The 24,543-nt window shown below is 45.6% G+C and overlaps 1 protein-coding gene across 1 annotated transcript in view; it reads left to right on the top strand.

Annotated features, from left to right (window-relative positions):
* Window positions 1-8,023: 8,023 nt before the first annotated feature.
* COQ8A (coenzyme Q8A) overlaps window positions 8,024-24,543 on the top strand; it is a 41,982-nt gene continuing 25,462 nt past the window's right edge. Inside the window, exons 1-4 of the mRNA XM_030500160.1 lie at window positions 8,024-8,108; window positions 18,729-18,923; window positions 20,657-21,067; window positions 22,273-22,339. Coding sequence (XP_030356020.1) covers window positions 18,747-18,923; window positions 20,657-21,067; window positions 22,273-22,339 — 655 coding nt within the window. The 5' untranslated portion in view covers window positions 8,024-8,108; window positions 18,729-18,746. The remainder of the gene's footprint in view (window positions 8,109-18,728; window positions 18,924-20,656; window positions 21,068-22,272; window positions 22,340-24,543) is intronic.

Here is a 24,543-nt window from a genome sequence, read left to right as displayed (position 1 = left end):
TTGTTGCAATTTCATTACTGCCTACCTGGAAAAGCAATAATGGATAATAATCTGAGGGCTGTACGAGGGTAGGAAGCTTCCTCTTCACATCTTTAAGCCAAGCTCCAAGGAGGCAGCAGACTTCCCTAAGAAGTGGGTCCAGTCTGCATATTAGGCCTTTTGCTCCCTTCAGAAGGCAGTCTCCTATGACAATGACAATTGTTGGAACTATCCATCTGTGAATCACCTTCAGGCAAGTGGAGCCTACAAGGGGCCTACAAGGGTGCTGGAGAGGGTCTCTTCATTAGGGACTGTAGTGATAGGACAAGGGGTGATGGGTTTAAACATCAACAGGGGAAGGTCAGCTTAGATATAAGGAAGAAGTTCTTTACTGTGAGGGTGGTGAGGCCCTGGCACAGGTTGCCCAGAGAAGTGGTAAATGCTCCATCCCTGGCAGTGTTCAAGGCCAGGCTGGACAGAGCCTTGGGTGACATGGTTTAGGGTGAGGTGTCCCTGCCCATGGCAGGGGGTTGGAACTAGATGATCTTAAGGTCCTTCCCACCCTAAACCAGTCTACGATTCTAAGATGGAGCTTAATGAGTTTGTCCATTTGCCACACAGGCCCTCAGAAAACCCCCGCAGCTTTCCCTGTCTCCCTCCCACATGTTGCTGTGTTTTGGAAGAGCGAGGCAAGATCCAGGAAGCCAGAACAAGGACTGGCTCTCAGGGCAGTGAAAGAAAACATGGTTTCTTGGGGACGATTCCGGGCTGCGGCAAGGTAGTTCACTGCTCTCCAGCTATGTGAGACATGGCAATGCTGTGCCAAAAGCTGGGGTAATGGCTGAGTTTGGCAGCACACCTCACCACTAGCCAGCAGAGCAACCTATGATGAACTTGCCAGTTCCAGTAAAGTGTTCAGAAATAGCCCTGTTTCTCCCATATTCTCTAGATCCAGTCTGCCTTCCCACTTGGAACAAGTCTGCATAAACTGTTCCAGATAACGCTTCTGTCCTTTGTAAAAAGCTCTTTAGAGTAGCTAAATGCAGGCAAAGGATTTGCTTCTGTTTGCCTAACTTCAAAACTAATTGGCCATGTTTACCCAGGGGGCTTCGTTAGTTATCATCTGTAAAGTGAATCCTGGCTGAAAGCTACAAAGAACTGAGCCTTTCCACTATGCCTGTGCAAGACTGACTGAGGTACGTGTAATCAATCAGATGGCAAGAGGAGAGGGCAAAGCACTCGTCAAACTGTGCGAGCAAATGCAATTTACAATGAGCAGAAACAACTGATGTGTCTAGCCCAGAGATAAAGAAGAATTACAGACTGATTAATGTTTAACCGAGTCTCACAGATCTGCGGAGAAGCAGGAATACCGTATTCTTGAGCTGCTAATCAGACTGCTGCACTCTTCATCTCATCCAACATGGCTTTGCTCCATACCCATAAAAAGCACTGTTGTGCAACAGGATTTGAACAGGCAAGCATGATACTGTGAATGTTTTACTACATTAATTGCTACAGTGGCAGGGGCAAGGTGCCTGTCCTTGCCCTACACTGTCCCGCACACTATCCAAAGACAAGGACTGGTATCACTTTCTTCTATTCAGTGCTTCTATCTGCAGCCTCTCCAGCTGGCACTGTCCTTCTCTCAGTGTACTCCACCCCCAGGGGCTTGTCTCACTGGTACCCACTTAGCACACGAGTGGCCAAATTAGTGGTGGGTGACACGAGCCACAGCCGAGCGTAGTGTGGTGGCACACGTGTGGTGTATGCAGGGCATGCTGCACAACTTTTCCTGGCAATCCTCTTGGCATGTGTGTAGCTTGGGCTTGTTACCACCTCATCTAGAGAATAACACCAAGTTTGGGTTTCTTTCATAACCTAAAGAGGGAAAAAAATCCAGGTATCTATCTGTAAAGTTCTAGTTTGTGAGAACATAGTTGCAATGCTGCTTTTCCCCCTGTTGGAGAGAAGCTTGCGTTATCCAGCGCCCTGAGCATGTGCGTGTGGAGGGCAGGGGCAAACCCCAGTGAAAGACAGTGAGGCTGTGATCTGCCTCACATCCCTGGGAAGAGAAAACCAGGTGAGGACCATCTAAAATGCCTCAAGGGTAGATCTGCTCCCTGTTCTCCAAATAATTGTTAGAGATAACCCCAGCATTGGTGGCCTGCACACACCTCCTGTTAGAGTTCAGTCCTGCACAGTCAGTGCTCTGGAGCTGTATAGCATGAGCCGCAAATACCTGGTCCAGAGCCACCGCAGTCTGTTCTGGATAGATAATAGCAGGAACCCAGAAATGCTTGAGCCTTAACCTTTGTTACCTATGCTGGTCTCCCAGGCCTCTGCTGGTCTCTTCCCTGCAGACCCATGGAGATAATAGTGACCTCTGTGGTTCAACACCCTTCACCACTGCTTCCCCAAGGCAGCCCCTCTCTGGCTGACACAAAACAGACAAGTGGTGTGAACAGGGGCACTGTGCAGCAGCCCCATGGGCATTCCTTGCCCTTTCCAGCTGTGTGGAGCAAGCCTGCTCACTGATTGATAGCCCCAGAAGGAAAATGGGTGTGGAAATGGTGAAACCTCTATCCTGCTCCCTGCAATGTGTCGTCTTCTTGGACAGAAAACATTTGTCTCGAGAACTGCCACAGTCTCCTTCTGACAGCACTAAATCATCTTAAAAATAAAGCACTCACTGACAAACTTGTCTCCATCCCTTTGCAGTGAGGGGAGAAGGAAAGGAAGGACAAGTGCAAAGAATGCCTGAGTACTTTGGGATGAAAATACACAGTTCAGGAATCAGAGCAGGCCTAAGCATTACAGAAATAGCTCATCATTTGGATCCTATGATGATAGGGATTGTGCATCTACCACTGACTGAGTCAGGGAGATCTCATTTCTTTACAAGGCTGTTGCTCTCATTCTTGGCCATAAAGCCATATAAATAACATATGGTACCAAGAGCGTCACTGAAACCTGCTGAAGTTTTGAAATACCTACAACTTAACTACTAAAACCAAGCCACCTGCCCAGTGACTTCTACTTGAGCTGTTCCAGTTCATCATCCCTGTATTACTATGTTGTTGGAACACCATAAATCTACTGAGTCAGATAAGACATTCCTCCTGCCCTGAAGAAATACTCTCTAAAGAAGATGAGTGAACATAAAGCAGAACCCCTCATGAGGTAGTTTATCTAACCCTCAGCAGTTCCTTGTTGAAAGAGGACTGAGGAAACATGTCTGAGGAAAAAAAGAGCAGCTTTTGCTTTGTGGTTAGCTGTGAACACGGGGGAAGGATAGTGACGTACATTTTATTGTGGTCAGAGAAACAGCTTGGGCCTGTCCTATGCAAGAGGATTTCTGAGTGTTCTCTCAATAGCCTGGATGCTTGTCCACGTAATGACATGACCAACAGCTGCTTAATTGAGGCTCCATTAACTCTTTTTTTCTGCAGGTTACTTGTCTGCCTACTAATTTCCTGTTGCAACGGAGCCCTTCTTACTGCAGGGCCCAAAGATCCTTCCAGGCTCCAGTTCTCTAACTCTTTTTGTCCACAGAAGTTTAGCCACTGTTCCTCTCCATGTTCCTCTCTGGGAACTTGACCCACTTTGTACAAGGCTTTAAAGAAGCTTTCACCGGGTTCTTCAAAGCAATCAGCATCCGAATTGGCAGAGCTTTTCTTGGGTGTTCCTGGCACCCACTAAGCAGTGAGCTGGTAGGCAGTGAGCAAATAGACTGCTCTCAGAAAACAGCAAGCAGGAGGAGGAATGCAACCCCACTGAAAGGCTGACAGGACCCTGCTGATAGAGCCTGAACTCACTCTTCCCTGCACCCTTCTTGCTGCTTCTCCTCCAGTCCCACAGCAGAGCTCTTTGTGCACCTCATGAAATTGCATGTTTAAGCCCTTCCTTATACAGCTATCAACAGACGATATGAGGCAAAGAGATGATGGCACAGATAAAGTATCTGCTGTGGAGTCAGGACTTCAGCTGCTACATCAAGCTATCCCACTGACCCTGGGTAAGGAGCCCTTTCTGACTTGCAAAATCAGGATGTTTGGAGAATTAAATCATCTTCAACAAAGCATCTTAATATCAGTAGAGAGAAGGCTCTGGGGAAGTGTGACTCATTAGTCGTAATTTATCATAATTTACATTATATATATAATGAGGATAGATTTATCATGAGGATATTTATATCTGTATTGTAATTTATATTCTTATAATCAAATTTATCATACTTTTATTATAATCTAATAAAAGCTTGATTTATATAATCCTCATAGGTGTAAGATTCTTGCTAGAAATGTTCTTGTTTCTGGATGCAGCAGCAAGGATGTTGAAATTTGACTGAATGTAACACTGAACAAGATGTGAGAAGTAAATGACAGTTGTAGTGCCAAAGATGTATTGTGGCTGATTTCTTAATAATGTTCACTCTTGTTCTTATGGGTCATTAAGAGACTCCACGAAATCTGGGAACTTGCTTCTTCCCAGGACTGCTCTGGCTTGCTCTGTAAATTCAGATCTGCATTGCACACATCTGCAAAAGAATGCAGGCACAGAGCACAAAATTTAAATGAGATTTAGACACAAGTTAAAACTTTCCACCTGCAATAACCTCATTCTGCTGTCACAGCACACTGGAGGCACTAAGGCATCAAAGGATGCCAACATTTAGGTTTTTACGTAGAAGTTTCCTAGGTTTCTTCTCTCTACCCCGCTTGGAAGGGCTTTATCTGGGACACGTTTGCATAGCATATGCAGCAGATCAGCTCCTACACAAACTCTGACAGCTGATTCAAAGCATAAATGAAGTAGGTGTCAGTGCCATTTTACCTACAATCCTGTGGCGGAAGGTACAAAGCCAGAATGGGGCAGCCTGGGCTGACCCCCACAGCATTCATGTCTCCTCCCTTTGAACAAGGCACAGTTTGCACAAGGCCAGGCTGTAAATCCGTCTGGGATTTGGAAGAGATGGAGGAGTGCTCCATTCTCATTTCCTCTTGCTGGGCTTTCCTGTTGTGTAAAGCATAATAATAAAAACTAATAATAAAAAGAATGAGGATAAGGATAGAGGAGAAGGCACGAGCATTCGTAAAGATTAGGGTCCCGATGTGAGGGTGGAGTGCTGTAAGTCTTCATAAGCAGAGAGGGAACTTGAATTCTGACCTCCCAAAGCCTCCCAAGGGAACTGCTAACCATGTTACATGAACCACTGATACCCTTTCTGAAGAAGAGGAGGACTCCCTGGTCTATTTCTGAACTACAGCACTCTGCCCCTTCTGTTTTCCCCAGGGTTCAGGGCTGTAAACCTCCTAATTGGTAGCACTAAACCAAACTATTGACAGTATTTTCTTCTCTTTTACCATTTTTCTCCAGCTTACAGGGAAATCTCACATGGCTTCTGCCATAGAACAATTCTCCCAGTGCTTTGCACACACCATGTTCGAGTTTTTATTTAGGATTGTGGACACAGGTAGGCAGCCATCCCCACAACAGTTGGCCTCTGGACTGTGAGTCCTGGGTGTCCTGCCCCTACTCCCCTCAGGAATTAAAAGCAACAAAAAAGGACATCTACTCCCAGCAGCTTCAGTCCAGCTTTCAATCCTACCTCCTTGCATTCTGAATTGGGTGGGAAAACAGACATGTCTCTCTTCTTTAGCCTAAGTATAGAAAGAGTTAGCCTTAAGTCCAGTTCAAGGGGTCTTTTAAGGCTGCGGAAAGCCTGGCAACAGAAGGTGTGATGCAAATTGAAGAGCAGAGGCAGAAATACCCACTGGTTAACCATGTGGGAATAAAGGGAACCAGCCAGGCCTGTCTTTGAAAGATGGGGAGAGCTTTATCCTGTGCTTGCTCTGCCTACATCTCAGCCGATGACAGCGTGCTCATGCAGGAACCCATACAGTTCTCCCTGCTCAGCACAGTGAGTAAGACCTATTTCACAATTAACACTGAGCTGATGCAAGCAAAGTGATGTTACACAGAAACTTAGAACTGACATCCAAAATGCAGGACAGGAGTAGATAAAGAGCGTCCTTAAAAAGGATACCCGAAACCTAGATGAGAGTAAAGATGAGTTTCCCTTTGGAGAAACTAATATGAAATTAACCACAAATAGAACAGTGAACTCGTACGCATTTCTGTATCTGTCAGTATTGAAATGAAGAAAGCTTGGCATTTTTTTGACAATTCAAAGCTGGTATCTATTGCAGCCATGTTTTCGCATCATCTAACACACCCAACCTCCATTCCATTCTCAAACATCCAAGTGTCCTATTTGGCCTTTCTATTTCAGATATATTGTGTCTACGCACAGCCTGTGTGTGGAGCAATTACATCAATAACGTGTCTTCCCCAGGGAACTGTTTTTTTAACCTTTCAAGTTCAAACCCAGCCCTTCTAGTACTGCCTGAGCCTTGCTTCCAGTCGGATAATGTCTGGGTGATGAGTTGTGCTAAATTCATTTGTGTCTGTTCAGTGCCTTGCACAGACCTCCTCATGGCTTACTTGGGAAGCTGAGTGGGGCTTGGGTAGGAAGCATATAAAACATGAAGGAATATATCTAATGTTTGAACAATATTTTCTGTGTTCATAAATATCAGCCAAAAAACCTTTTGTATGAGCTGCTGGAGATCTGGGGTGTCGTTATCCCTCTCTACAGAGTGAGGGGGAAGTTTGGCACTAGCAGGCTGGCACTAGCACCAGTGGGCTGTGTAGAGTTAAACCCCCCCATGCACTTATAGCAGACCATTTACCTAGTTTCCTTCTTCACAAATCCACAGCACCCGCAACTCCTACTAACTCTGATACAGATCCTTTGGTGTGGATTTAAGTGCTCAATTCAAGCTACTAGTTAGCTGAAAAGGCTGGCCAAAGCAAGCAATTGACAGTGCTGAAATTAAAGCTCGGGGCTGTTTGCTGGTCACTCCTGTAAGTTACGCTACAGCTAGAGGAGAATTAGAAATCCTGTTTGTTTTACGAAGAAACGAACGATTTAATCTCCAAACCTCATCCAAATACAGCTCTGCCCTAACGCAGCGATGTGGCAAATGCACCATAAAGAATGTATTGTTAATTCTCAGACAGGAAAGTTGCTGACAGAGACGGGCGCTTACCAGAACATCCCGAACAGCCCAGAGCGAGCTGTTCCTGTCAGCCCCTTGCAGCATCTGCGAGACACCACAGCACTGGAACCAACCTGGAGGAAGCAACACGCTGTTTTTACTTCCCACACGTATATAGGATGCCATTCCCAACACATGCAGAGAATCATAGGGTCAACTAAGTTGTAGAACACCTTTAAGCTCATCCAGTCCAACCATTCCCCAGCACCACCAAGGCCACCACTAACCCATGGCACTGAGGGCATCGTCTACACGGTGTGTGAACACTTGCAAGGACGGTGACTCCAGCACCGCCCTGGGCAGCCTGTTCCAATGCCTGAGCACCCTCTCGGTGCAGAACCACCTCACGCTCGGTGCACGAACAGTATCACCGTGATTTTAAGCTTCGAAGAATCCCACTGGCTTCCATGTACAAGGGTTTCTCGGAGCGCCACAACATGGAGCTGCTTCCTCCGTGGGGCTCTTAGCATCACCTCTTCCCACACAGCACCGTCCCCGCGGGCCGCCTGCCCCTCTCCCACCCACGGACCCGGGCGAGACCCCGCACCTCAGGCTTGACGCCGCCTCCCGGGCCGGTCCCCATTCGCTTACGGGAGCGCCCCAGGCCCGCGGTGACGGGGCCGCCTCCCGCTGCCGCCGCACACGCACCTCACGCCTCACCTCACCCCGCCGCCCCCCGCCCAACGGCCGCCGCCGCACGGACCTCACGGGCCTCACGTCCCCCTTGCAGCCGCCGCCGCGCGTCCTCCCGGCCCCCTCCCCGCCCGCCATTGGCCGGCGCCTCACCCGAGCTCGCCGGCCATTGGTGGAGGCGCGGGGCTCACGGGCTCGGCACGCTGCCCCGGCGGCGCTACGGGGCGGGGCGTGGAGGAGCCACCAATGGGAGCGCCGCAGGGGCTGGGCGTGAGGCTGGGCTTCAGCCGGGGGCGGCCGGGGCGGTAAACAAGCGCGGGCCCGGGCGTGTGGTGGAGCGGACCCTGCTGAGGGGAAGCCGAGCGGGGACGGGTGAGGCTGTGCTGGCCGCCGGGCTGCGCCGGTCCGGGTCCTCAGGCCGGGATACGGGGAGAGACTGCGGCGGAGGGGAAGGGGCTGCGGAGGGGAAAGGGCTGTGGAGGGGAAGGGGCTGCGGGATACCCGGTAGTACGGTGCGATGCGGCGCAATGGAGCGGTGCGGGAAGGGAGGTGTGCGGTATCGGCGCTGCCGCGAGGAGGACGCCCGTGCCCGGCACGGAGCAGGGTCGCGGCCGCCGCCTGGCCCCTTGTCCCAGGGGCTCGCTCCGCCTGGGTGCCGTTGCCCATGGGAGGGAGGGAGGGACGTGTGAGGGGTCCGTGGGGCAATGGCGGCGGCGGCGTGCCAGCGGCTGCCCCAGCCCCGCGGGGCTGTGCTCGGCCCGTGCTGCGGCCTTGCCCGTGCCCTTGCCCGGCTGCAGGACGTCGCGCCCGCAGGAAGCCGGCGCTGCGGGCGGCGAGCAGCGGGGCCGCGCCGCCCAGGCTGGCTTTGCGGGGCCGGGGGCCGTTCAGCGTTGCCTTGGGCCGTGCCCGCGGTGCGGGGCAGGTGGCTGGGCCCGGCTGCTCTCAGCGCTGGGCCGCGTCCCGCCTCCGGCCTTGCGCAGCGGCTGGGTCTCACCGCCCCGCAGCGGTGGTGGGGCGCTGCTCGGCCCGCAGGTGTCCGAAGCCGTATAGGAGAAGGGGTGGAATGCGCTGCTCCGCTCTCCACCGTGTGCGTCCTGCCGCGGGCATCACGGAGGAAGGTGCAGAGTCCTGCCCCGGGCTGGCTTTGCGGGCTGCTCCGGTTCAGATCCTCGCTTCTCTGTGCTCCTGGGGCTGTTCTATGCGTCTGGTTGAAGGTGGACGTGACATTAATCTGTTGGTTGTTTTGAGCTTGCTTGTGGCTGTAATGGGGGGAGGAAGACTTGTGAGACCCTGGCTTTGGTAAGGCCCCCGAGGAAATAATCTTACTTTTCAGAAATGAGCAGGTTAGTAGAGTCTTTGGAACAAAGTGAACCGGAGTTAATGGGGAGACACTGAGTTTTAAACAGGCAGTGAACAAACTACCTGTAAGTAGCTACAGATGTAAAAATTTGGCTGGTATAATGTTGCTGTCATAGTCCGTGACCATCCTAATTTCTGCAGCTGTACTAATGCTATTTCTGATGCCCCAGCATACGTCCCACCCAGCAGGAGCGTGTGTGGGGAACTTCTTTGCATTCCCCCTGTGCAATGGAAATACTGTCTTGCAGTCAGCATTCTGAAAAATAAAGAAGTTGGAAGGCTACTGTTAATAAAAGCGAAGTAGACTTTTTATTTAGTGTTTAGGCAGAGAAAAATGTGAGAGGAAATGAATTCTTCTTTCAATAACCCAAAGTACTGTTTTCCTAAAAAGAATGAACCTTCTGCACTTTATTTCTCAAGTTGCTTGCCTTAGGTTGCTTTACTGAACCGGGGTGTGTTCTTTGAGCATATACAAAATTATTCTTAGCACTGGGTGCAGAAGGAGAAGAGCCGAGTCAATAGAAGCTCAATAAAAGACTTGTGAAGGGATTCAGAAATTAATCTGGGTTAAAAGCTCAAAGCAGGTCGATATTTAAAGAGAATGTTGCAGGTCTTACATTTCTCTGCCATGTAATATGAACTTGTCTCCCTTTCATATATCATCAGAAGAAACGTAGCTGCAGTTCATGTGCTTACCAGTCTGCTTGCTCTTAGTCCAGGAGACTTGTTTCTGCATCTTGTAAATGCTTTTTCTTTGTTGTTAGTTAGCAGTGACCTTGGTAGCTTTGAATAAGATATGCTTAGAATAAACAGTTGTGTGTTGTCCAGCCTTACTAAAGAGTGGGGTAAAAAATAGGTGTCCTGCTGTGTGCTGGCAGTGTCTCCCTTTTAAAAATAGGGTGATAAGTAGCAGAAAAGGTCACGTGTAGAATCCCCTTGCATGTTTATTGTCTGAGTGCTGATCACCTTGTTTCCTTGCTGTCAAGGAGCATTCTGTGCTGTGGAATGCAGCTCTGGCTACTTCATTTGTGATAGTTAGTGCAGGTTAATAATAGCTCATATTGCATCTGTGCAGCAAGACTGGAACTTACTTTGTCTTCTAGTAGTCCTTTTACAGGCAAGTGGTGGTCTGTTGTTTTGCACTATGGGCTGTATTATTTTTCTAGAAACCAAGATGGATGAGGGGCAGCAGCTGAATTCCTGCCTTTTAATTTCCCTCCTGTTAAACTGCTTGATTGGTTACAGAGTTTGGGCTTTTTTCTTGTAGGTAAAGGTTAGTTTGTTTTTTCTGTGTGTGGCTTTCCTTATTGTCTTAACAAGGATCCTAGGGATGGCATGCATCTCATGGTTTTTTATCTTGTGTGTCACTGTGCATGGTATAACTTGCTCGGTCCAGCTGGCTTGCTAAATGCATCTCAGGACTTGGCTTGATGCATGAATAAGCAATTTTCTTACTCCTTAAGTGTGCCTGTACTGATGGATGAATGGTCCAGCTTAGGAAGGAGGTGGTGAGTCTGAAACACTTTTAGGTATCCTATCTCCTGTGTGTGTGTCAGTCTCCTGGTTTTCTCTCTAACTGTTTAAGGAAGGAGTCTGGAAGAGGAGGCTTTTGGCTTATTGAGCTTATTGATGTTCTGGAGCAGAGCATCTCTAGAAGAGTAGCTTGTCTCTCAACTTGTTCTATAAAAGTGCTTAAAGCGCCGCCTGTGCTCTGAGTGTGTGCTTTCCTTCAGTACCTGAAGAAGAAAGTAAGTTATGCACATATGGAGCCAAAATGCAAGCTGACAGTAAAGCACAGTAGTTTGAGGGAGGAGGGTCAGTCAGTCAGTGCTTTCCCATCCAGCAGAGAAAGCTCATTTAATTGACACATGCCTATCTTTAGATTCAAAGAAGCTCTTAGTTTTTTAGGTGCTGCTTGTGGCCTTCCCTATTCCCCTCCATCCCCCAGCAGACAGAAAAATGAAACCAATCTAAGCTGGTGACGAAGACCAAGAAATTATGGGATACACAAGTTCTGGCCTTGCATTGCACAGCTGTGTTTCTGCACATCATTTTAATAGCTTTTGTGTTTTGTCAGTAAATGGAGGTGTAGAGCTAAATGAAGCATGTTAAATTCCCAGTTGGTCAGTTTCTGGTGTTCTATGGGCTTCTTGCAATGTAGGAAATACACTAGTTTCTCTGAAGAACTTAGCTGTCAATCTGTGGAGTGGGCTTCTAGAAACTGCAGAATCATATGTCTGCTTAAACGAGTCTGTACCCATATACAGAGTTAAAACATAGGGGGGTGTGTGTGTTTTTTCCTGCAAACTGCATAAGGCTATGTCTTTTTCTTTAAAGGCTATGTAGATTCTGTACAAAGAGACACCATGAAAGATGATCTGCTTGTGGTCTAGGTGGTCCCAGAGCTGTTTTGTATTGTGCAGGCAATAGCTTCCACTTGCACGGTTCTCTCAGTGTGTTTGTTTTGCCTCTGCAGTTTGTCCTGGTTTTCTGTGTAGATTAGATCTTTATGCAGCCCCTTTTATTGCTAGTCACGTCTCCTTTTAACCAGTTGCACACCTTGGCTTTCCTGGAAGTGCTGAATGAAAGCACTATAAAAGGGCTTGATGTAGTATTCTGAAACATACTTTTTTTTTCTGTCTGAATTGTGACATTTGGGAGTGTTAAATCCCCATCTTAGTTTGATGCGGTCAAAATGCTCATCAAGAGAATAATCAGGACCAGGAAAGAGATGGAAAGGGAATGACTGAGCAGTGAGCTGCAAGTGGATCCAGTATTTTTTTGAGAGCTCTTCTAAAATTGGTAAAGCCTAGAACTTTATATTGCATAGTAATAGCCATGGGGTATGGCCATTCAGAAGTTGCTGTGGTTTGGGATTTTCAAAGGCACCTATCTAAGTTGCTGAAAACTTTGGCTCTCCTAGTTTGGAAAAGTGATATGGTTATGTTATATACAATATGATTTCATAAAATCTAGAGAGAGCATAAACAATTGTAGTTTACCTGATAAAGGTATGAGAGCTTGCAGATTAGGTTTAGTAGTAAATTACCAGAAATATAGAGCTCATTACTCTTATTTACTCATAGTGTTTAAAAAATGCCAGTGCGTGGTGAGTAGGAACTGGCACAACCTCTCTGAGGACTATGGCAGAGTGGGAGGTTCTGATAGACCATGTTCTCCTTCAGCATGGAGATCAACTTATGTCTTCTTGAAGTAGTCGTTTTTGACTAAGGTCTTCCTCTTGCATCCTATTTTTCCCTTGGTTACAGAGAAGTTTTGTTACAGCTAGAGATAAGAAAGCTCCCATAGCTAGGACACTGCTGTGTAAGGGGGCTATGAATAGACAAGGATGTGTTGTAAGTTACTAAATTTGAACTTACCCCTAGCTTCCAGGGCAAGGTTGAAAATCATGGGATCTGTCCAGACTTGTATGCCTGCAGGATCAATACTGGGAGGCTGCGGTGTTAACCTGCTGCTCACAGTGGTAACAGAAAAGTTAGGCTCACTGTTTGAGCAGAGAGACATGTGTGAGGTACCTCTTACTGACTTTGTAACCTAGTGACTTGAGACACAGTGAGCATGGTTCTGTCCTGGCGTACAAGGATAATAAGTCAAATATCCTCTTACACCTGAGGAACACAGAGCTGCAGTACAGTTACAGGGTGTGTCTAGATTGCCAGGAGCTTGTAATTAGGAAGGCTCTGACTAGAGATGATTGCTGGTGTGGTGTCTAATCAGTTAGATACAACTGTTAACAATATACCGTTAAGAGAGTCAGTGAACTGGCTGTGAACCCTTGGCTCTTTTCACTCTGTACAGGTGGGTATTTAAAGGACACTTAGATATAGGCTGTATGCTGTAAGGATCAATGTACTCTGGAGAGAGCTGTGAGCTGTTCCCAACCCCATCACTGACATGCAGTGTAACTTTGGGTAGATTACTTGTTCTCTTCCCTTCGAAGTAGGGAATTTGATATTAGTCCCCTTTCTTTAGCTTTTTGAGATCTAAGAGGGATATGTGCTTAAATGCAAACAGAAGAGCTGCTGTTTTTCTCAAGAATTTTAAGTAATGGTGTATTTGAGTCTAAAGGAATCTGTGCTTGTTTGTGAGATGTAGCTTTTTATAGATTTCAAACTCCTGAATTAGACTCAGCATGCTTTCAGAAAGTGAAAACTTCCAATAAAAACAATTACAACATAGAAGTGTATGCAAAAAGAATAAGTAATTAACTGCAAGCTGATAACCTCCCTCATGTATACTTTGTATTCTACTTCAGAGTGTAAGTCTAGTGGGGAGCTCTGTTGGTTCCCTGCACAGAGCTTTATACTGTGGAGCTGTGCATCAGGCAGAGACTGGCTCCATGTGCATCAGAGGGAGCTGAACAATGAGTTGTCTCTTGTGCTGTAGCTGCTGGAGTGACTCTGAGAGCATAGAGCTGCTCTGCAAACTTGGGAGGAGATGTTTGTAATATTTAGTTTTTGTCTGAATTGCAGTGTTCGGATTTAATCATTGCAGAGCTTTAACTCTGGTTAACCAGCAGTGAATACTGCTGCTTGGAGCTGTTCCATACAGATGTGGGGGATTTGTCTTTAAAAGTGATGCTGTATGTTAACATGGATAGATGGGGTCAGTGGGAACTAGTGAACTGTGTCTTCATGTAAACTTACCATAAACCCAAATAAAGGTATCACTTCAGCTTGTAGTAGCTGTTTAAGTATGTGCTTCAAATATCTGCCTGAATCTCATATGAATCTGTGTGCTTTGTGGTCATGCACCATTTTGATTTTAATATACTGCTATCCTTGTTGTTGGTTGAAAGATCCACATGCATGGGAAGTAACTTTAGTCACAGAATGCATAGAATCATAGAATCAATTAGGTTGGGAAAGACCTTTGAGATCATTAAGTCCAACTGTTCCTCTAGGACTGCACTTATCAGAATTATTCATGTAATTCAAGTTACACTTGTGCCTGCAGCTTTTGAGCCGTGTAGAGGTTGCAGTGCAATGGCTTGTTCTGAGTGCTGTCCAGTGCATAAATAGACAAAACCCTCATTTTGTCCTTGTCCCTTTCTTCTTTGTAATACAGATAATACAAAGATAGGATGTTAGGTATAAATACAACTCCAGATGGAATTATTGGCTCAATGGCCCAAATCTTTTTTCCCCACAAATAAGGGTTCTGAAATTGGAACTTTTTTTGGTTCCCCAACTGCAAATACTTGATTCCCAGGAGCAGGCACAGAGCTCACTCTTGGGGAGGAGTGAGCGACAGCCGGAGTCCGATCTACCTCAGTGTAATGGGAAGCAACATGTGCCCAGGACAGAATTCATTAGTGTATTGTGGTGGGTATCAGCTGAGAAGGCAGCTTGTAATGAGGGGATGTGCTCTCTCACTAGGATCTTAATTGTGAGTGAATTATTGCTAGATCCATGGCCAGGGTAGAAAGAGGCTCTAATTCCAGGCACGTGGGCTGTGACTCCGCTCTTGTATGTCCCCAGACGTTGTCCAGAAAGAAGTAAATGGAGCCATCAGTCCAGAGCATTCCCTTTGCACTGGTGTATCTATGCCTAAAATAAAGCAGACTGCTTACTTTTAAAGTGTCCAAGCATTCTTTTCACTCTTGTCTTGAGTGTCAAGCCATTTATGGGGAAAATTGTTCATGCTGGGTTTTGAACTGGCTGGCATTCACCAAAAACAACTGCTAAGCCTTCTGAATTTTGGTGGAAAGATGCATTTGTCTGCCAAGCAGCAGTTTATCAGTGCCTATACTGCTGTTGCAGTGATTAGAGTAAAGAAGTTCCACCTGCCCTTCAAAGGTGTTTATTTTAAATGGTACTGGCAGACTGATTTATGCAAGGGTAGTTTTAAAGCAGCTTTTAGAGACTTGATGAACTCGGTGTAAGGAGGCTTGAGTCAAAACAATGGAGCAGGACTCCTGTATTTGAGTACTTAGTTCTGTTGTAGATCAGATCTCAAAAGACATGTCTTCTGGAGCTGTAGTATGTGGGAGATGTTGGGGGGGGGAAGAATGAAGGATGTGCAAGATAAAGGGTGATGGCAACTTTCTCTTTTTAAAATACAGTTTGTTCTGTGCCCTGCATGGTTAAAATTTGGGTCAGCTGCAACCCAAGGAATCCAGCTAATGAAAATGTGTTTAGGCACGGGCCTGGAAATCTAGGATCAAAGGATTTGGTGGGGAGGTGTGTGGTGGAGCTGGAAAAGGCCACGAGTGAAGGGATCACGTGAAAGGGTTGGTATGGCAACACATGTAAAAAGAAATGGAAAAATCCGCAGAAGACCAGTTACAGAATAGATTACTTGAATAATGCTTATTTTGAAGTTAGTCTGCTGCTGGTTTGTGGCCACAGAACAAATGTGCTGAGTACCTCGTCATTTGTAGCTTGTTTGTGGTGTTTGTTTTTATTTCATGCTGTTGCCACACTCACTCTGATGGTGTAAGTGGCTGTAACACTGATTCCAGGGTTATAGTCCTTGTCTAGATACAGAAAAGATAACGGTGATTGTGATCAAGGATAGTAGGAAGGGGAGGAAGGCATAGAGACTGTTTCCTTTGGAAGCATGATATTTGTCTGCCTTACTGCCTGTCCAGCCTAAGAGTTTCATTTTTTGGTCTCATTTATATGAAAGTATAAAACTGTTGTGGTTTTGGTGGGGTGTGTTTGTGGTGGTATTTGTTAAATTATTTAGATGAGCTGCTTGCTTGGGTGGTAGCAAACTGTCGATGGTGGCAGTAACTCCCTTACATTGAAAGACGCTGTGTTGTCATGCACAGAAAATGTTTAGAAATGTTTCTAGTATATTTCTGTATGATTAGAAGTCTCCTTGTGTTTAAACTTGATCTGTCCTATATATGTGTGTGTGTATACATGAGTAAGGTTTTTGACTGTGCAAGCTTCTGGAAAAAAGCCCGTGGAGTCAGAAGCTGGTTGGCATGTCTGTCAGAATACATGTTAGCATGTGGAAAAGGAGAATGAATGGAGGGATGGGTACAAACACTATGTTGCCTATTGTGAGGCTTTTTGCATATGGTGTCCGAGGAGGACTTGGCTCTAGCTTCCTCATGCTAGAAGGTGTGGGGTGTATTCCAGAGATTCATTCAACTGTGAGAAGTTTACTAAGCAAAAACTGTGACCCTGTCTATTCTTGGAAGAGATCTCCCTGATTGGCACTCCATGACTGTTCTCAAGGCAACTTGAGAACACGAAGTCAGTTGCCTGTAGTCTTGTGTTTCCTACACAGAGGAGTGTTTCAGCAGGGTGCTGGGATAAATGGCCTGTTGTAACGGCCTGTGCTCTGAGGAGCATGTAGTTGATGCTTCTGAGCTAAGAAACCACATGCATGGTACCTAGGTGGTTATAACTGCTGTGCAGAGGAAATGGGGGCGACAGCATGGGAGTTGGAAGGATTTTGGTAGCAATGTGCCTAGTGCTGTCTTTTATAGCCAAACCTATAAAGGACAATTGTCCTCTTTGCTTGTTGATTATGTTTAGCAGTAGAGGGCTGAGCATGAGTTGTGCAATATATGTGTTGCATTAGCTTCCCTTATTTCTTTCCTTATTGTTTTTTAATGTACATTTAGTGTATCATAACTGTCAGTCCAGATAAGACCTTCAGCAGGTTTTGGCTGAAAGGAGAGTATGGTTTTACTATCATTGGTTAGCAAGAATCTGTGTTAAAAGTGGATGCTTGTGTGTGTTGTCTGAGCGTACACCAACCTATATTGCATTACTCTGTGTTGCCTATCTTGGGAGAGAGGGAACTTTTTGCATTCAAGCTTTCTTGTTGTTCTAATATTTGTAACTACAAATGCACTTATTTCTTAGTATTGGCAACCTTAGAATGATCTCATTTCAGCTGGGACAGTACTGTGCTGTTGGCTGGTTTCTTTGCCTGGCTCCGAATTGCAGGGACTGCCTGTAAATGCTTTGAGTGAGATCCATGTGGAAATTTCCAGTGTGTAGATGTCAGGGAGGTGGTAGTGGGGAACCACCTTCTGTTGGCAGAGCACACTTCCTTACCTGACAGGGAGCTTTCAAGCTTAGAAATGCATTATACGATGTTAAAACCAACCCTAGTGATTAAACACTGGAGAAATTGGAGTAACACTTCTTCCAGGTCTGGAGCATATGGACAGGTCTTGTAAAGATAACCACAGAATAATGACCTGGGTAGGCTTGATTTTTGTTTTCATGTCTAACTCGCTAAGCCCAGATTCATTGCAAATGTTCAAGGTTGTGTACTTACCCAGACATTTAGCTACAGCAGTCCCCACTTCTCCTGCATGATATGTTCATGAGACAGGCTTTCTGCTTCCCGAGAAGGTAACTGGATCCAGTTGCTTGTGATCTGCAGCAGGATGTGATGCCACATGTGCTGTTGATTCAGGGTCACTTGTACCACCTCAGTGTATTAATATTTATAGTTGCAGTGTGTATGTGTGTGGTGATGGGTTATCTTCTAAAAATGAAATAGTACCTGTGTATCTTCCTAGGAAATAACTTAAATATGCGGCTTTAGACTAGTGCTCGTTACCTGTCACAGCCAGAACATTATTTTTTGAATCCAAATTATTACAGAGAATGCTGTATGGGTAAGGTTGAACCTTAGCATCCAGTGCCAACCACATGCTTCTATCTTCAGTGTTAGCAAAGGTGGGAGGACGTGCAACTGAACCCTAGGACTGTGACCCTGACTGTCCTTAAAAGATGTGGGAGATGAGTGAAACAAGCAGGTGAAAATCTCCATTGCAAGATGGTTTTGGCACCTCAGCCACTCCTGATTTTCTTTTACATGGACCACAGTAATGTAGGAAAGCTGGTGTCCTGAGCTTGGTTCAAAGGAACTGATGGAACTTGCTCTTCAGACATACTCTGTCCTGCATCCTGCAGTGCCTAGTTTGCATTTCAAGACAGTGAAATTGCACAGATTGTTAGGAATCATGGCTGGAGCCTTTTGAACAGGAATGGGGACTGAGTCAAACACTTAGCACTGTAATGCAGTACTCTGCAAATGCTATGGTAGGTGTTCTGAGCATACTTAAACTTCCAGTTAGAAGTAGCAGAGCGAGCTACAAGTTGGGGACTGAGCAGACTGCCCCTGGAGGACAGACAAAGCTTACTCATTGGTGGGGGGGGGAAGAAATTTGGCTATGTAAAGTGAGCAGGCATAGCTCCAGGGCAGGAATGGACTGTGACAGCTGTCAGTGCCCTTCATCCCTGCTGTCAGGCCCTGAGAATGTGTTCCAGGGCCTGATAATAATGAAAGGTCAAATGCTAATGCTTTTAATCCTTCTTAAACATCTGGAAGGAATCAAGACCATCTTTGCTACTCACATTTACCTGTCTTTGGTCAATAGTAACTTGAAGGGATGTTATCCTAACTAGTGAAGAGTGATGAGGAGAGTTCTCTCTTTGCCTGGTAAGGTCAGCTAACTAGCTGTCATTCAAGCTGGGCTGCAAACAAGTTCCCGTGGTGGCTGGTTGCCAAAGTGGAAAGAGATTGTCTGGGGTATGCCACTGGCTCTCAGGTGACTTGAAACTGGTTGCAAACTTGTTCCTTGACCTCTTGCTTTTCTTTTTTTCCCTGCTCCCTCCCTTTTTCATCTTTCAGCACAGAAAGACATCGGTCATGGCAGGCGATGCCATCTTGATCATGAGGGGCTTGACGAAGCTTAGTAAAGCAGTCTTAGAAACCCAAGCAGGACAGCTTCGGCAGGTGCTCCTTGGCGGTGATGCGGTTACCATTGCAAAGACTCTCCAGGCTGCTGCTGAAGAACAGTTCAGTTCTGCCTTGGGGAAAATGCAGGTAAGCAAAACTCTTTGTGCACAGTCTAGTCTGATATTTTGCTTTTTGGTTTTCTTGTGAGGGTGGCTAGGACCTTGCGTCATGAACAAGAACCTATTTCTGAAGGTCTGGATTGATAATACAGGTGTTGCAACACTCTGGGAATTCTCCAGGATTTCAGTGGTGTGCAGTAGGTGCTTGGACAGGAATGGGAGAGGAATGTCACTGCAGAGTGTTTGTTTCCATTACAGAGTGTTTAAGACTCTGAAAATGAAAAGCACTCTGTTCCCCTCACCTTGGCAAAGATCAAACTCTTGCTAAGATGGGCCAGCAACTTTGTATTTAATGTCTCCCTTAAAATTCATCATTGATTATCTCTCCTTTGACTAAGTGAATGAGCTCTTCTAGAGTCAGTTGGATTTATCTCAGTGCTGCTTCCTTTCTTGACAGAATTGGTGCACGTGATACTTCTGAATGGCTCAGGTCAGGTGTTCATCACTTGCAGCCCAGGCTCGATTTGCAGAGCTGATTTTCAAATACAGAACATAAAGAAAGCCAGACTTTTTTAAAGCAACAGCTTCTGTCACCAGACATGGGGATGGATTTAGAAAAGTATGGCAGTAGAGAGGACTACTTGCTTGTAATAATTAGTATTGTGGCCACAGTCCCTGTCTGTAAACAGGTTTTTCCTCTCCCCCCCACTGTAATGTTGAGGTTTGGAATAGCATGAGACCTGCTGAATAACAGGAAAGACCATGTTCTGTTTTTTTCTGTAAGGAAAAGAAATGTAACTAGTGTTTAGGAAAGAGCTTAAAATATGCTGCCTCCTTGCCTGACCACAACAGGATTTAAGATCCTGTTGATTGGCTGTAATAGTCATCAGTTCTTCCATCAGCATCTGCCATGCTGAGATAGGTAACTAGAATATATCAAGAAACAAGTAAATAGAAGATAATGCTCTGCTATGGACATTTGTTTTTATTTATTGCTACACTGAAAAGTGGTGGGAAATACCTGCACTTAGTGGGGCAGCTCCTGCAGGTCAGGTCAGAACAGAAAAGACTGTCAGGAGAAGCTTGTCTTGGTTGTTGCTGTGTGTAATGCTGAAATCCTTGCTTCAAGCACAGAATTCTATTTATTTATTTTGGGATGACAACGAACCAAACCACAGTTTGGTGGTTGCATGATGAAATGTGTTTTGCAGTTGGCAATGTCCTTGCCATGGAAAGCTGAGCTTACTTTGCCAGTAAGTAGGCATCTTGTGTTGCTTTGGGTAGGTTTGGGCTGGAAAGTGCTGACGTATGATTAGAGACAGGATGGCAGGAGGGAGCATTGGTAGAAGAACTTAATATTACAAGGTTTAGCTTTTTGTTGTCCCTCCTAAACATATGTTAAGCAATATTGCACCTCCCATCACCTGTTGTTTCTGAGCAGCGTATTGCTCCTAGTGAACTCCACAATTAGTGACCCTTCCTGGCAGTGTATGTAGAACAAGGTGTCATCAGTTACAGGTATTTGAGAAGCTATTAATGAACTTGTCCCATCAGTGGGCTTGAAAGACTACCAGTGATCCCAGGTGCCCTCAGTGTCTTCCTTTTCCCTGTCTCTTACTGTGAATGCCTGCAGTGCCAGAACCTCCACAACTTACTTACTGTGGAGACATGACAGCCTAACTGCTTGCCCGCCTCTGGGACACCACGGGTGAGAAGGTAGCAGGTTTTAAGTTCTTAAAGTATTTCTATTATTGTTTGCAGGAATTAGGCATACAGCAGGAGAACTTAACTGATCTCGATGAGAATTTTGGGAAAGACTATGACTTCTCAGCCCGAGACTCATCAGATGCTCCAATGGACTTCTCCACTGCCCCCAGCAAGCCTCACGATCACAGCAGCGAAGGACCTGCTTACTCTTACACTACGAATGGACCTTTAAGAAGTGTTGGTGAAACTGGAGATTCTGGCATGGGTCAGAAGCCTTTCCCTCCCAAAATGGATGCAAGATTATTTGGAGGCTTTAGGGACCCTGGAAATCCTTTTGCTGCTGCTTTTGGACAAAATAGGGCTTTTCACCAAGACCATTCCTCTGTTGGTGGATTAACAGCTGAAGATATTGATAAAGCCAGACAGGCCAAAGCAGGTTCAGAGCAAAAACCCTACAAACAAATGGTATGTCTTTTTAAATTAAGGATTCTCAGTACTTCAGTTTCTGTGCTGGACTGTACTTACCTCCTCCTGTGTTTCTCTCATTTCTTCCTCTTCCACTGTTCCTTTTTGTGAATGCAAAAGAGGGAAGTGTCAGTGCTCATTAACTCTGATCTCTGATATTTATTCTGTCGTTAGCTTTTCTGGCTCTCCTGTCACACCTGCCTCCTCTATATCAGGTATTCTGATGTGAGAGGACGTTTAAAAAGCAGGCGTAAAGTTAGACTGCACTTTCATATTAAGAGGAGCTCTCCTTTCATTCACTGGACAATGTAATTACAACAGTAATGAAGAGTCTGTATTTCATCCCTGTTTTTGGAGTGAAATATCGAGGACGTGGGTTCAGCTGTAGGCTACAAAGGTTTGAAGACTGGCCTAAAGAGTCTGTCTTCTCCTTGAAAGGCCCTTTTCCCTTTAGCTAGTTGTTTTGCTATGGCTGTGAAGAGTGAATTTAGCATAAGCTTCTCTGAGTGAAGGCTGTGGCTTCCTGCTGTGTCTTACAGTCCTTCTAGAGGTACGGGGGAGAGTTGTCCTGAGCATTAATAGACTGGGGAGTAGCATAGCTCACAGTTCTTGCTTTGGTGCTTCATGCCCTTGTGTGAGACAGCACAGAGAGCCCACAGCGGAGGTACTTGCCATGTGCTCTGACCTTCTCCTTCCTTCCCCAAACCCAGTATCAGATGCTACTGCAGGTTCACTTGCTCAGGATATTGCTTTGATGAGACTGTACGGTGCTTCTCCTCCAGCTGTTGTGTGTACGGAAGTTATCTACAGAACTGTGAACCTGATAGCCTTCCATGAGTGTAAATTCCATGTGCAGAGGGGAGTTTGAGTTGCCACTGTGCTGCTTCTCCAAGTTCAAAATATAAGGCCTGCTGAGGTGAAAGTAAAAACGGGGTTTCTAAACATGCTTGTTATGTCATATATTTCCTATTCTCTTGTCCACTCCTCTGCTTAGTGTATGTTTTGGTTCACAGTGTGTCTGTTCTGCAGTGTGTTTACTTGACAATCTCTCAACATAAGGCTCAGTGTTCAAGAAAAGCTTTCTGTAGCACAGAGTTGTTCAAGTGCTTTCAGAGTTGCACTCTGAATTTGCAGGTCTCTGACCACGTGCCCAGTTCATTTGTGTGTTTCTCTTTTGTTTTCCTTTGCCCCCCTTTCCGCTGCAGCTCAGCGAGCGGGCACGGGAGAGGAAGGTTCCTGTCACCAGGATCGGACGGCTTGCCAACTTCGGAGGTCAGTTTGCACACCCACACTTGCAGTCACTGTGCTTGCACGTGCTGGTTAATGTCAAGCTATGACAGTGCTCCTGCTGAAGCAGTGGCTGCTTCTGTTTTCTAGTTAAGCTTGCTAATGGGAATGTGCTTTCTCACAAACAGCTGGTTAGCTCAGAGCTTGATTTGGGCCTTTTCATTACAATTACAGAGTTCAGCCTTTAATCAGAATGAAGTTACACTTTGAGTCCTGCTCTCTGTCACTCTTGTAGCGTATCTAACTGTTACTCTGATAGTATAGCAAAGCAAAGAGCTCCTTACCTAAACAGACCTTTCAGCTTCATTCAGCAAGCTACCTGTAAGCGAGAACTACAGAGCTGGCATGGGGTTTCATTTGGCTGAAGACAGCAGGCTGATGCTTTCCTGGAACTTAGCTTCCATAGTTCTGGAGGGAGGGGGAAAGAAAAAGTCACTCTTAAGAGTGTAGAGCTGCAGATTTGGGAGTGCACAATAGAACTGCACATCTTCATGGTAACGTATACTGGGCTGTGCTGCTTCAAGTGCATCTCACTTTCTCCCTCTCACTAATTCTCCAGTCTGTACAAATATGCTGGTCCTGCATATGTGACTTCTTCACTGAGGAAACTCTTCTTCCAGTCCTTGCAGTGTGCTGTTACTGTCAAGAATAGACAGCTGGAGCAGCTGTTTTTTTAAATAATTTCTTTCCCAACCTTATCCGTGCTGCTTCTCTGAGCAGTGGTTAAATATAAAGCATATCCTTTTGGTATTGATTTTTGAGGGTGGGGAAGTGATAATAGTCAAGGTTTGATTTACTTAGCCAGTGCTTATAAACCATTTTCTCCCAGGATTTGAAGTCAGAGCTTGAAAGATGAAGCTAGCTGAAACCTATGTGAAGAATTCATTTGTGGAATGGGACTTAGTATGTTAAATATAAGTATCTTCAGTAATAACAACAGATGGTGCTTATCTAATATCTTATATCCAAAGCCATCAAAGGACTTGACATGTTCCTGAGAAAAAGGGAACTATTGCAGTATTGCAGGTGGAAAAGATGATCACAGCTAATCTTCCTTGGCACATCATTAGATGAGTAGTCTCTTGTTGTAGGTGGTTTTTTGGTTGGTTGTTTTGGGGTGGTTTTTTGTGACCATAGTGTTTTGAGATGACAGTAGCCTATCTAAGTTGTGACTGTTGTACATTCTCCTAAGTAGCATGTTAGGTCCTTGTGGCTCTTGTGATTCTCTTCCACAAATCTGATAAACACGTGCATAGTAGGCATCCTTGCGTTATGGATCCCAGAAGAAAGAAAAACTGTCAAATGTAATTCAGATCAACTATTACGTTAAAAACCTCCCTAAACCCCTCTTCCTCTGTGTGTTTCTTGTTGGAGTAATATGCATGCTAGGAGGAGTTGAGGGCAGGGACTGATTCTATGCAGTGCAGGAATAAATGAAGTTTTGTGATCACAAAACATTCTAATGCTACTCAGATCTCTCTAACCCTGTAGTTCACTGCAGGTGCTCTGTCTTCTCAACATGCTTAGTATTCCTTAAAGGGAAGCAGGATTCAAGATCTACTTTTTGGAGTAACAAGGCATCACTTTAAAACTCACTCCACTTCTTTGTTTTTAAGCTCTCGTAGCATACGGGTCTCTGTTCTAATCAAGCCTTGATTTTCATGGCAAGTATCACAACACATTTAGCTGTCATCTTCCAAATTTATCTGTGGCTGCTTGCTGACAGCTGATGGGTGTGAAGTGGCAGATGACCAAATCTTCTGTAAACCCTGAGCTCCAGTGCTGTTGCTGTACACTCCAGCTCTTGGCACGCAGGGCTGTTACATGAGGAAAGGCTGACTCATGCATCAAGGGGAAATACAACTGCCTACCTGTCTTCTGCTAACCTCGGGTTACAAAGCAAAACAAAAAAATCCCCACCAAACCAAAACCACAAAGGGAAAGTAAGAAGGAGGTTGTTTTTAAGCAGCATCTCCAGTCATATCTGTGTATCATCTTATTTTTTGGTCTTGCCCTTCTCTTCCAGTTGTCTGTTTTGTATGATTGAACTTGCTGGCAAGACAAAGCTCTTGCTTTCAGACTGCTTTTGAGGGGACATTGTGTTGCAGAAATGGTGTCCAAATTCTTCAGTCTCTGCAGTCCTGTTAGCATTTATTGCTTATCTTTCCCTCTGAATTCTTCCTTGCAGT

The sequence above is a fragment of the Strigops habroptila genome, chromosome 10 (genome assembly GCF_004027225.2).
Source record: "Strigops habroptila isolate Jane chromosome 10, bStrHab1.2.pri, whole genome shotgun sequence".
In the NCBI taxonomy this organism is placed as follows: domain Eukaryota; kingdom Metazoa; phylum Chordata; class Aves; order Psittaciformes; family Psittacidae; genus Strigops; species Strigops habroptila.
This window is presented reverse-complemented; position numbering and strand designations above follow the sequence as displayed.